Source organism: Orycteropus afer, unplaced genomic scaffold, assembly GCF_000298275.1.
Source record: "Orycteropus afer afer isolate SDZICR_OR568_19922 unplaced genomic scaffold, OryAfe1.0 scaffold00003, whole genome shotgun sequence".
NCBI classification, from domain to species: Eukaryota; Metazoa; Chordata; class Mammalia; order Tubulidentata; family Orycteropodidae; genus Orycteropus; species Orycteropus afer.
In genome coordinates, this window is record NW_006921590.1 from 31,181,777 (window position 1) to 31,194,827 (window position 13,051).

Here is a 13,051-nt window from a genome sequence, read left to right on the forward strand (position 1 = left end):
TGGCTGAACGCTCTTCTCTTTGGCTTCCTGGGTTCCACCCCTTTCTCCTGCTCTTCCGGCCTACTACTCTGTGCTACTCCCGTGCTTACCTTGCTCCCGGAGACCCGGTCCCTCTCTGGAGGGTAGCAAGGGAAAGTGTTCAGTGCAGATCAGTGAGTAAGCACCAGCCCGCCCGTGCTTACCTTGCTACCGGAGACCCGGTCCCTCTCGGGAGGGTAACAAGGGAAAATGTTCAGTGCAGGTCAGTGAGTAAGCACCAGCCCGCCCGTGCTTACCTTGCTCCTGGAGACCCGGTCCCTCTCTAATACATGTTTAATTATCTTAATAAAACAATAGCGCTGATAAAATAAATACTCACCACAGTTAAAAAGCTGACAATAGTTGGCACTTTAGTTCACATGTCCTGCAAATGTTTTTTTTTTGAGCTTTTATCTGGCATTGACAATTTTTGAAAGACTTTGTAACTTATTGTCACTACTGGTATACAGGTAGTTAACAGGTACATGTTTCGAGTCTATTTTTTTTAGGCAAATTCTGTTTGTCAAACCATTCTCAACCAGTTTATCTTCTGGAGTTTTTTTTTTTACAGAAAAGAATAATCTGAATATCGTATTTGACCTGAAGATTACCATAATTTTGCAGAATGTTAATGAAAATATCATTAGGCAAAACACTGCATAACATGGATGAATTTGGAGGACATTATGCTGAGTGAAATAAGTCAATCACAGAAGAACAAATACTGTATAAGTTCATATTGTAAAAAGTCAAGGAAAGGTTTATGTATGGAAGGAAACTTTCTTTGTTGGTTACCAAGGGTGGGAGGGGAGGGGAGGAAACACTGAAAAAAAAAAAAAATGTCATTAGGTAAAAAATGGTCCAGACTACCTTTATTTTTCTTTCAGATACCGCATTAGCAGGAAACATTTAGATGGATGAGCAGTAAAATTTATGATCATAGAACTAAGAGCAGATCAGTGTAGTAATTCACACCTTATACTTGAATGCTACTTTATGATGTCATAATTTATTTTATATACCAGGATAGGTGTCAAAGTTATGTAAAAGTATTTAAGACCATAGAATGTTGGTTTGAAAGTCTTCACCGCTGGGCAACATTCCTTTTCAGAACCTCTTCTTTCCTTAAGGGACTCTGGTGGCCAAGCTGGTTAAGACATTTAGCTGCTAACCAGAAGGCTGGTGGTTCAAACCCACCCACCATTCCACAAGAGGAGGATGAGGCAGTCTACTTTTGTAAAGATTTACAGCCTTGGAAACCCAATGGGGGTCGCTATGAGTCATAATTGACTCAGTGGCAGTGGGATTTTGGATTTGGTTCTTTCCTTGCAAGTATATTGGGCTGTTGAGTCTTCTCCTTGAAGAAGAGCCTATACCTACTGTTTTCTTTCTTTTTCTGTTACTGATTCTCACTTGTAGCTTTCCTCCATCCTGGTTCTAGCCTTCCTCTAGCTCCTTGGACATTGGTATATCAGGGAAGCCCATTGTGCTTCTAACTCACCATTCTGGCTTACTCTCAGAAACAACATTTTTCTTTTGTCTGTCACTTGTCTATTAGTTTGTAGAGTACCAAAAAACAGTCTTCACTTTTTCCAAGGTAAAACCATAAATGAACTAGGTACAACTAAAAACTAAAAAGTAATAGTGGTGCATTGTCAACCAGCATTATCACAGATAACAAGTATTCTTGTGCAAACTAAATGACTCTAGTGTTCTTTTTTATTAGGCAAAAGAGATTTCTCTGGCAGACCTTCAGGAGAATTATATTGAGGCATTAAATAAATTAGTATCTGAAAATCAACAACTACAGAAAGAGTTGATGGATACCAAATCTAAACTAGAGGTTTCCACTCAGATGTGCCCCCCCAAAAATGACAGGATTTCTAAAGTGACACACGGCAGAACTACTGAGTTCAAGAATACAGAGTTCAAGTAAAATTTCTTAAAACTTTATTTAAAATATGTCTTGTAATATAGTTATCATTTCTTTGACAGTGATTTCTGACTTACAGAAATTAAAGTCCTCATTAAAGGACTCCTTATGTTTCATTCTAAAGTACAGTATGCATAAGTAAACTAGATTAAATAACAGGGTGGGATTAATCTGCACTTTCATAAAGCTTTAATTTTATACACTCTGGATGTAGGTACAAAAAACACGTTCATTCGCTTAAACCTTTTCATGCTGCTTCCCACTTCCCCAACCCCAGTTGCCCCATGAGGAGTGGAATTTGGCTTTTTATAAAAAGCTTCCTTTGTATTTTTGTTCAATTAATTATAGGTTGTTACTATAAGAGATAAGCATTCCGTGAAAAAATACCGTGGCTTCAGCTCAGCTCTTACTGTATGGCCTACGTGTTTTCCTACCAAAAGCCTTCACTGACGCCCTCATCACCACCCTTAGATGAGATTAGGCGCCCTTTTTAAGTGCTACCACATACATAGTACTTCCCCCATCCCAGTACTTGGGGAAGTACTTGTTACCCTGACAGCTGGTGTGCCACTATGTATAGTGTAAGTGCCGTAGGGCAGGGTGCTGGTAGTGGGATTGGATATTTGGGGCTTGAATGAGTAAAAGAACACCTGGATTGTGTGGGCTGCTCATTTTGTGAATTATAGTCTCACTAGTTAGCCTGTAAGTTTAAATGAACTTCCTACCACATTTCTGTTGGAAAAGAGCAACAGTTTTTGTTTGTTTGTTTTCTGATTTGCTATCCAGGCCAACCCATGGCCAGCACAGATGGGATGGAGTAAAGACTGAGCTCTACAAAGCAGGCCTTTGGTCTCCACTGAGAGGACAAGCATCGGATAGCTTAGAGCCTGTGTCCAGGACCCTCAGCCCCCTGAGTCCTCACATCAGCTCTTGCAGCTCCACCATCTCTTTGCCTTCTAACTTTCTGTGTAAAACTGACTCTTTGCCTTCAGTCTTGGATGCAAATGATGCCAATTTTTCTGATACTGTGTCTGAGAGTATGAATGACCAAGAAGAGTTTATATATTTGGTATGGAAACATTCTGATTTTACTAGTTTATTGAGTTCATTATTTTATTTAGTTTGATTTTAGTAGTTTTTATTTTTATTTTTTTTTGAGGGGGAGGAAGGTGATTATTTACAATAGTTTTGTTTTTTTTACAATTTCCTTACTGATTTTCTGAGTACACTTTATCATTCTAATGTATTTCTGTGTCTAGTTTTCATTGTGAAGATACGTTCAGCTAAGATTACTTTCCAAAATACATCCTAGTTCTGAAATAAAACTTCAATTACAGATGTTCAATTGTCCTTAACCCTATTTGGAATTTCCCTTCCTGCCTTTTTTTTTTTTTTTTTTAGAGAGGGTCAATTTTGTACTGGAATGTTTGGTTCAAGGAATATCTCTAGATTCCAGGATAGTCCTGAGGCATAAATTGTGAGCAAGAAGAGAAGACACTGCAGGAAGGGAAAAGGGGTGGACAGAGGTGGAGGAAGGAAGTATATCCAGGGTGTCCAGAAATGACTCTGGTGCTGCAAGATGGGGGCTGACCACAGAGCCTGTCTTTTGACGCTGTGCTGGCCCCTTATTCCTGCAATTGCTGTGCAGACCCCACTGTCTTCTGCCTTCTGTACTGAAGCTTGAGCCATTTGTTTCCTATCACCAGTGTGGCCTGATACCTGGGAATGTTCACTATTACTGCCTTTTTAGTGTGCCAGTAAGTCCATGGAAGTTTGTTCTTTTCATTTTCAAAATAAAGAATGCACAAGGCTTCATGTCTTTATCCGTAATTGTGAAATCCTGAAAAGGAAACTTTCTTCCTGTCAAACCTAACAGTACCAAAAAGGAGCTTTCATGGTGCTATAGCTAAAGAATTGGGCTGCTAACCAAGGGCTCAGTTGTTTGAACCTGCTCTGTTGTTTTCTCCACTCTGCTGGAGAAAGATGAGACAGTCTGCTTCTGTGAAGATTTACAGCCTTAGAAACCTTATGGGGCAGTTCTACTCTGTCCTGTAGGGTCTCTATGAGTCAGAATCAACTCGATGGCAGTGGGTTTGGTTTTTGGTTTGGTTTCTGAACTGACCTGAACTAAATTGATGTGATGATGTATATAGAATTTATCCCACATAGTGTGAATATCCATGTGTTTTGTTTCAGAAATATCCATGTGTTTGATTATGGGATGCTACGTCAGAGTCTGACGTAGCATCCCATAATCAAACACATGGATATTTCTGAAACAAAACGCATGGATATTCTCTCTAGGAGCTCTGGTAGCATAGTGCCTAAGACACTTGACTGCTAACCAGAAGGCTGGTGGTTCAAACCCACCAGCCACTCCTCGGAAGGAATGTTGGGCAATCTACTTCCATAGTGATACTGCCTCGGAAACCCAAGGAGGGGTCGCTATGAGTTGGGTCCAGCTCCTCGGCACACAACAACAACAACAACGTCAGACTCTAGTAGGGTAATGGATGGTGTATGCCCTGTATTACCTTTCTAAAATCACAGTATGTCTGAAATTTAAAACACAATTGGCCCCAAACTTACAGATAAGGAATTGTGGAATTTTGTGAGAAAAAACTACTGATTTTAACTAGTGTCTAATCTATTGCCTGTAGGTATTCTGTGCTTTAAAATGAAAGTAACATTCAGATTTTTAAAGTGCGGTTGAAATAACAAACATTAATTAAACTTTATCCTAGGCTGTAGAAGGATATACCAGAGTGAATTGAGATATCTTCAGACCAATTAACTAATATCTTACATTTATCTAATACTTTACATATAACTTGTATAAGGAAAGGAGAGATTTGTATTAATTTTTATAGAACTTAGCTTTTTTTTTTTTTTTTTTTTTAACTGCTGTTGTCATTAGGATGGGGCTTGTGTGGTACAAATAGTTTGAGCTTGACTGCTAACCAAAAGACTGGTGGTTTGAACCCAACCAGCAGCACCATAGCAGAAAGGTCTGGCACTCTGCTTCTATAAATATTACAACTAAGAAAACCCTATGGAGCTCAGCTCTACATTGTAACACATGGGTTACCATGCATTGGGTTTGATTTTTCTTTTTTTTGGCCATTAGGATGAAGACAAAGAAATACTCTTTAGAGGGAAAACTATGTTTTAAAATTCACTTTTTAATATTGCTAGTTAGAAATGATCATGAATAGTGTGTCTTAGAAACATATTCTGCTTACTTATACTTGGCCGTATGTGGTTCTCTTGTAGTGCCCTTTGCCTGTATCTCCCCTTGGCTCAGTAGCTACAAGATTTTTGGAAGAAGAGGAACTGAGGTCTCATCATATCCTAGAGCGCCTGGATGCCCACATTGAAGAACTAAAAAGAGAGAGTGAAAAGACGGTGAAGCAATTCACAGCTCTAAAGTAGCCTCTTAAAAATCTCAAAACTGGAAATGAAAATAAAACACCAAAGAGATACTGTCATCTGAAGTTGCAGCTCTTTAAAAACATGAACGTATAAAAATTATAAAGATGCTACAAACTAAAGCAGTTGTGAAGACATCTGAAAATTTGATACCTCTCTTAGTTATTTTCACTGCACTGGTTTAGTTGAAGGACTTCTTCCAGCAATAACTTGTAAGAACAAACCTTTTTGCTAGACTTGTTTTCTCATGTTAATATTTAGTATCAAAAAGTGATAACTTTCTCTTGCTGACTTAAATGTGAATAACTGTCTCCTAATTAAAATAAAGATTTTATGACACATGTTGGAAATAAGGTAACTACAAGGACTTCCTTTAAGAGAAGTATGTAGTTGAAGCGTGGACTTAAGTCATATTGATTAATAATTGCTGGTACTGTTTTTGCTACTTATTAGGCCTGTAAAATTGGGCTGGTTATTTCTCTACATCTCAGGGGAGGACATCACTTATTTTATGATGATTAAATGGGAACTCCTAGGTGACAGGAAAGAACTAGTTTGGTATCCTAGAGTGTAATATGCCCAGCTGGGCTGGAAATGTGAAATATGGGCCATTCTAAGGGATGTTAACCAGGAATACACTCTGTTCATACTCATGTATTAGATGGGTGAAGAGGGCAGGGGCTGGTTTTATTTGTGGTGCCTGAGGGATCCACTGTGAATTTTTAGGATCTGTATTGCTGAGGAAACGCTTGGACAGAGATAAAAATCTGGGTGTCATTACTGTGTAGCAGGCATTTGAAAGCACGAGAGCTGATGAGATTGAGGAGGGTTGTGGTGCAGTGAATTACTTAGTATGGCTCTTCTAGCCACGGTCTTTGTGACTCCCACCAAATGACTAGGTGGGGCTCTGCAAATGTGTGGTGCTTGTGGGTCACCAAGGGGATTGGATAACTTGTTAACAATGTAAATAAGGTACTTGGCACCTTTATGTGAGTGGGCTTGTACTAAGGTGTATTGAATCCTAAGGTGGGGATTGGTCAGTTTTGCTATCTCACTAGACTTAAAATGAGCCATCCCAGAGGTGGAAAAGGGGAATCTCAACTACCACCAATAGAGGAGACGGGTGGAGTGCGTCTTTGGGCCCAAGATCCCTGCGCTGAAGTGGCAGCAGCAGCAACGGCAGCAAAACCGAGACTAGCATGAGATGAAGCAACAGGCTTGCGCAGGAAGCTTGCTGGAGGAGTTGGATGCACCTATCAGCACAGGTAAAAGAACTTTGAAACACTTGCCTGAGGAGGGCAGAGGCTGGCAAGGGAGGCCAGGAGCCAAAGAAAGGCATGCCTGTGGGCATGGCTGAGGGGAGGCTGTCTTGAAGAATTGTATCCTGAGCATTCCCGAACCTGAATTGTAACCTGTCACTTCTTCCCCAGTACACTCCATAATTGTGAGTATTGTGAGTGATTTCTTTGTAGCCATTGCAAGAAATTATCAAACCTAGCAGAGAAGTAGAGTGCTGTGGGAGGGACAGTTGATGTCAGAATTGGTAACAAGGGTGGAGGGTGGCGGGATGTCTGACCTCTACTTCATAGGCATCAGTCTTCAGCTGATGGCTGCTGATGGTGAGTCTGTTTTTCCCTCATGAAGTTAGAGAAGGTCAGAAGATGCCACCCCCATGCCCTTTTTGCAAGGATGTATAGAGAGCAGAGCATCCTTGGGTCCCTGAGGGATGCCAGCATTTGAGGATCACAGAAAATACATTAACAAGGAAGAGAAAGTCTTCACTTACAGACAAGGATGGCGAAGTGTCTTGAGTGCTCGCCAGCTCAGAGATGTAGCTCCTGCCATTCTCCTTTCTACTGGACCTTTCCCATCTCCACCATGAAACTGCTCTCCTGCTCTCGAGGTCACCAGTAACCTTGAAATTGCTGAATTCAATAACTTCTTTACTCTCGATCATCTCTGAGCATCATTTCACACATTTGATCTCTTCCTCTCTCAGCTTCTGTGGTCCCATACTCTTCTCATCCCTGCCTCCTTCCCTACCTCACTGGCCAGTCCATCTCATTCTACTTTGCTGTTTTTCCCACTTCTAACCTCTGTGTCAGAGTGCCCTCTAGGGCTTTGACTTGTTTTTTCCTCAACATACTCTCCCTTGGCGATTCCATCCAATTCCCAAGCTTTAAATACCATCTATAGGAGGAGCCCAGGTGGTGCAGTGGTTAAGCGCTTGGCTGCTAACCCAAATGTGTGCAGTTTGAACCACCAGTCATTCCACAGGAGAGAGATGAGACCGTCTGCTTCTGTAAAGATTCCAGCTTTGGAAACCCTATGAGGCAGTTCTGCTCCATCCTGTATGGTCACTATGAGTGAGAATTGCCTCAGTCTATAGTTATTAGTCTATGCAGATAGATATAGACTGATAACTTTTACACTTATAACTAATCTTGACCTCTTCCCAGAGCTGCTGTCTTAGATACCTACCTACCTGCCTATGGGATATCTTCACTTGGATGCCTGATAGGCAGCTCATGTTTAACATTTCTAAATTCTTGATGCTCTCTAAGATTCCTTATCTCAAAATGTTGTTGTTGTTGTTGTTATGTGCCATCGAGTCGGCCCCGACTCATAGCGACCCCTCCTTGGGTTTCCGAGGCAGTATCACTACGGAAGTAGGATTGCCCAACCTTAATTGCTAGTTGCTAGGACTTATCCTGGGAGCTCTGGTAGCATAGTGCCTAAGGCACTTAACTGCTAACCAGAAGGCTGGCGGTTCAAACCCACCAGCCACTCCTCAGAAGGAAGGTTGGGCAATCTACTTCTGTAGTGATACTGCCTTGGAAACTCAAGGAGGGGTCACTATGAGTTGGGTCCAACTCAACGGCACATAACAACAACAGGACTTTAATTCCTCCCTTACCCACCCACACCACCATATCCAGTCCATTGGGAGGTCAATTCTGCCTCCAAAATCCTTCTCCATTTCTCTCATCCACAGCTATCACCCTGATGCAGACTACTCCAGTCTCTTATCTGGATTCTGGCAGTCTCCTCCAACTGGCATTATTCTTACTTCTGATCCCCAAAATTCATTCTCTACAACCCCAAAGTGATCCTTTAGAAACGTAAGTGAAACAATCTCACCACTACCTCCCTTAAGACGGTTTAAAGGCTTCTGATTGCACTCAGAATAAAATCCAAATTGCTTACCACAGCCCACAAGCCCCTCAACAGTCTGGCCTGCTGCATCACCTTTCTTTGTTCAGTCACACTGGCTCCTTTCTGTTTCTTGAACACAGCAAACATTAACCTCTTAGGTTTCTTTGCACTTGCTGTTTGTCTGGAATCTTTCATCTCACCTGTGCCTGCCTTGTTCTCCTTTCTCAGAGCTGCACTCCAGCTCCCCTTCTTCAGAAAAGCCTTCCCTGACTACCTTATCCCACACTTGCTCCTCCCCGACTTGCTAGCTCACTGCCCTGATTTTCTCCATAGTACTCACTACTACTCCATCCAGGTCATTAAGGTCAACTACTTGGAGGAGGCAGCACTTCCCCAGTCATATTTTGAGTGCCTTCCAACCTGAGAGGCTCATCTTCTGGCACTGTATCGGACAGTGTTTCACTGATACTCCTAAGGTTTTCAGTGGCCAGTTTTTTCAGAAGTGGATGGCCTTGTTCTCCTTCTAATAACAACAACTCACTACTATGTGAAATCATTTCAGATCATCAGCCTAAAATTAAATACCCCAAGCAAGGCAAGAACTATTATCTAGCAGTATAGAGTATAGCTCTTGCTTCCAATGCCAGCATGTACTCCAAATGTTCAGGCTCCTGTGCAACCCCCATCAGAGCAGCAGCTGGGGCAGACGCTTCCGTGGCTTCCCCAGCAATCCCCACTCCTGGCTGACAGGCCCCTCAACCCAGTGTGGAACCCTGGTCACAGCCTACTAAATGTGGACCATGAGCAAAGGATGGGAAAGGTTCTAGATCATGGATATGTTCAATCCACACTTACTGCATGGGTAGGGACTTAAAGACTAAGAAGTCCTGTTGTTTTGATCCAAAAAAGTTTAAGCAATTTCATTATCTTCCCCGACTAAGTCATTCCTTAAATCCACATTTCTCAAACTGTTTTCCAGATATCCATAATTTTTTGAAAGTTATTAAGAATTCCTTAGAAAAATGGCAAAGCCGTCTGGGAAACACTGCATGTCATATCTCCTAGGGCCTGTTCAGAGCTGGAAGTGCTGCTCTTCTTCCTCCACTGGCCAGGAACTCTTCTTGCCTCCCTGGTACTTCTGAACTTACTGGGAGCTGGCAGCCTTAGGCACTTAGAAATTCTTAACCTTTTGTGGATCATGGACTCCTTTGGCAGAGTGGTGGAATCTTTGGGCCCTTCTCAGAATGATAACTAAATGCATAAAATAAAATGCATAGCATTAAAAGGAAATCGAATTATATTGATGTTCAGTTAATGAAACAAAAAACAAACTTGTGATACAGTATTAATATGCATGCTGCTTTAGTAATTCACTAACAAGACAGAGCTGCAGGCTTATAACCTGTTTTTAATTTTTATTGTGATTTGGATGAAAGTTTACAGAACAATTTCATTTTCCATACAGCAGTTCATACAGATTTGGTCTCCTGACGTTGACTGCAGTTTCCCGTAATGTAACAGCTCTCGTCCCACTTCCTCCCTGTAGTTATCTCTTCTCTGTGTCCTTCCCTCCCATGCCCTCCTGCCCTCCCCCGCTCAGCGGTCTCCCTGTGCATACACTGCCCTTCGTTCTTCCATGATTGATCTCTCCAAGGAGTGTATTTACCTGATGTAAGTGTTCAGCCCATATGCCAGTCTTTTATTTGGTTGAAAGCCACAAGAGTTCAATTCCAGACCTGAAGGCTGTAGTCTGAAGAGTTTCACCAGGCTCCATCAGACCAGCAAGCCTTTTTTTTTTTTTGTAATTTTGAGTTTTGCTCCACATTGTTCTCCCATTCTCTCCAGGATCTCCTACACAGATCCCCCTCCAAGTCAGTGGTAGCTGGGCACCATCTAGTTCTGGTCTCATGGTTGAAAAGGCTAAGGATCACATGGTCTCCCAGTCCCTTGAACTAATTGTTTCCATGCATCTTTTAACTTACACTTTTGAAGCAGTGTTGCATATAAATAATATTTTGAGATGTCTGAAAACAATGAGAAAAGCAAATATCTGTGATTTCTATTGGAATAAAACCACAGGTATTTCTAACACCACTGTGATTTATAGCCTTCACTCATAATGGACCCAAACCAAATCAAACTCCCTGCCATTGAGTCAATTCCGACTCATAATTTGTAGGAAAATAAGGTTCTTTATCCCTTATCATGAAGAGCCAGTGATCCCAGTGGGTTGAATCAGGACAGGTTTATTGACTATCGATACTCGAGTAGTCAGACAGTATCACTTCTCTAAAATGTCTGTCTCCCTGAGCAAAGGGGTAAACATGATTATATAGGGAAATGGGAAGGGGGTTGAAGATCCCTTGGACTGCCAGGAATGCCTGTTCTCTTCCTGGTTACTCCAGACTTAGTGTCCCTCTTCCCAGGGTCATCTTGCTTCATAGGTTATGGTTCTCAGCTGAAACCAGTCGTGGGAGAAGGTTATGCCTAGAAGAATATATAATTGAAAATAATGAATATAAAGAACTCAGCACCCATAAGGAGGCTGGCTATTCTATTGACTTAAAGCAAAAGGGAGGGGAAAATAGGAAGTCACTATGATTAAGGTCTACTTTAATCATGCCTGTTAGTCTGTCAAAAGTTCTGCAGTTTTCAGGGAGGGGCCCTTTTGGCCTTCCACATCAGCCTTCCACAGTAATGGAAGCAAAGCTAAATTTCAGTTAGAGGTAATTCAAAATAACGATGTAAATTTTTCCCATCCAAGTTCATGGAGCCCTGAATTCTGTCCTTGGGTCCTTTGGGAGGGGGTCTATGACAATCAGGTTAAGAATTAAGAACGTTAGGGCTTCCTTACAGAAGCTCTGGTGGAACAGTGGTTAAGGCATTTGGCTGCTAACCGAAAGGTCGACAGTTTGAACCCATGAGCCGCTCCATGGGAGAAAGATGAGGTAGTCTGCTTCTGTAAAGATTACAGCCTTGGAAACCCTGTGGGGCCAGTTCTACTCTGTCCTACAGGGTCACTATGAGTCTGAATCTACTTGATGGCAGTGCGTAGAGCTTCCTTATGTTTCACCTCATACCTGGTGTTATGGATTGAATTTTGTCCCCTAAAAATTTGCCTCAACTTGGCTGTGCCATGATTCTCAGTGGTCTAGCGGTTATATGATGATGTAATGTGGCAGATATGTAATGATACCTGTGATGTGATCTAAAGTGATAAGCCAATCAGGTGTAAGAGGATTGAGTGTGGGATGAAACACCCTTAGTCCAGTGACAGCCCTGACCCATGTAGGAGGAGCTTCCCTGGGGTGGAAACTGCAACACCTTTTATCTTACAAGAGATAAAAGGAGAGAAGGGAGCAGAGAGGGAGGGGAACTACTACCACCACGAAAGAAGCCAGGAGTGCAGCGCAAACTTTGGACCTAGTGTCCCTGGTGTGACATTCCCCTTGTTACTCTTATACCCCACATCCACTTGGTGAACGGAGGTTCGGCTATCCCCCACTCCCACCCACCTTCTGGGCCTACAGGAACTCCAACCCACTCTGTGTGCTTGGACAGAGCCGGTGCCCTGCCCTGCCCTACCCTGATTTTTTTTTTCCTCTTTCTTTTTCTGGTTTTTAGTTTGCTTCCTTTTGTCTATTTTAAAACAACTATTATTAATACTTTTGTCATTTTGACAATTATTCTTTATTCTTCCCCTCCCAGGTCCTGGTTTTCAGCTTTTTTCTTTTCCCTGTTCCTGGCTGCAATTTTTTTTTCTTCTTCTTTTTTCTCATGGTTAACCCTGTTCCCTGTTTTTCTCTTATCATTTTCCCCATTTTTTTCTTTATTAGTCTCCTCTGCCTTTTTTCTCTTATTGCCGTATCTCCAAATATTGCAGGTTTTCTTGTTTTTTCCGCTGACCTTCTTGTTTGTCCGGAGGGCGCAGCCATTTTGATTGTTTACATGTGGCAGCCATTTTGGATATTTAACGTGACAGAGGGCACAGCCATTTTGAATGTTTACAAGTGGCGGCCATTTTGGATTTTAAAGTGATAGCATTCTCATTTGGATTTCAGGGACCTAAAAACAGGCAGCAAGGTGGGAGGCAGGGAGAGGACAAAAAAGGCAAAGGGGACAGGAACAAATCAAGGAGTCAGCCGCAGGGACCCAGGTGAAGAGAAGGAACCCAGGCCACGCCCCACAAGGAGCGAGGTGGGAAGGCAGGGAGATAGGAACAGATCAAGGAGTCAAATGCAGGGAACCAGGTGAGGAGAGGGAACCCAGGCCACCCCCCATAAGCAGCGAGGCGGGAAGCAGGGAGAGGACAGAAAAGGCAAAGGGGACTGGAACAGATCAAGGAGTTAGCCACAGGGATCCAGGTAAGGGTGGTTGAAGGGGTTTCCAACAGCTAAGGGAGACAGACTTGTCTGTTGGTTTGTCCTACTGTGGTGACGTGTTGCTGTGAGTCTTGAGGCTGTGCCACTGGTGTTTCAAACCCAGTGGAGTGCACCTGTTGCACAGGTATCAGCC

At 42.4% G+C, this 13,051-nt stretch overlaps 1 protein-coding gene across 1 annotated transcript in view; it reads left to right on the forward strand.

The window, feature by feature from the left end:
- Positions 1-5,383, forward strand: part of CEP63 (centrosomal protein 63) — a 92,262-nt gene extending 86,879 nt beyond the window's left edge. The window contains exons 12-14 of the mRNA XM_007937075.1: positions 1,745-1,950; positions 2,738-3,020; positions 5,225-5,383. Coding sequence (XP_007935266.1) covers positions 1,745-1,950; positions 2,738-3,020; positions 5,225-5,383 — 648 coding nt within the window. The remainder of the gene's footprint in view (positions 1-1,744; positions 1,951-2,737; positions 3,021-5,224) is intronic.
- The last annotated feature ends 7,668 nt before the right edge of the window (positions 5,384-13,051 follow it).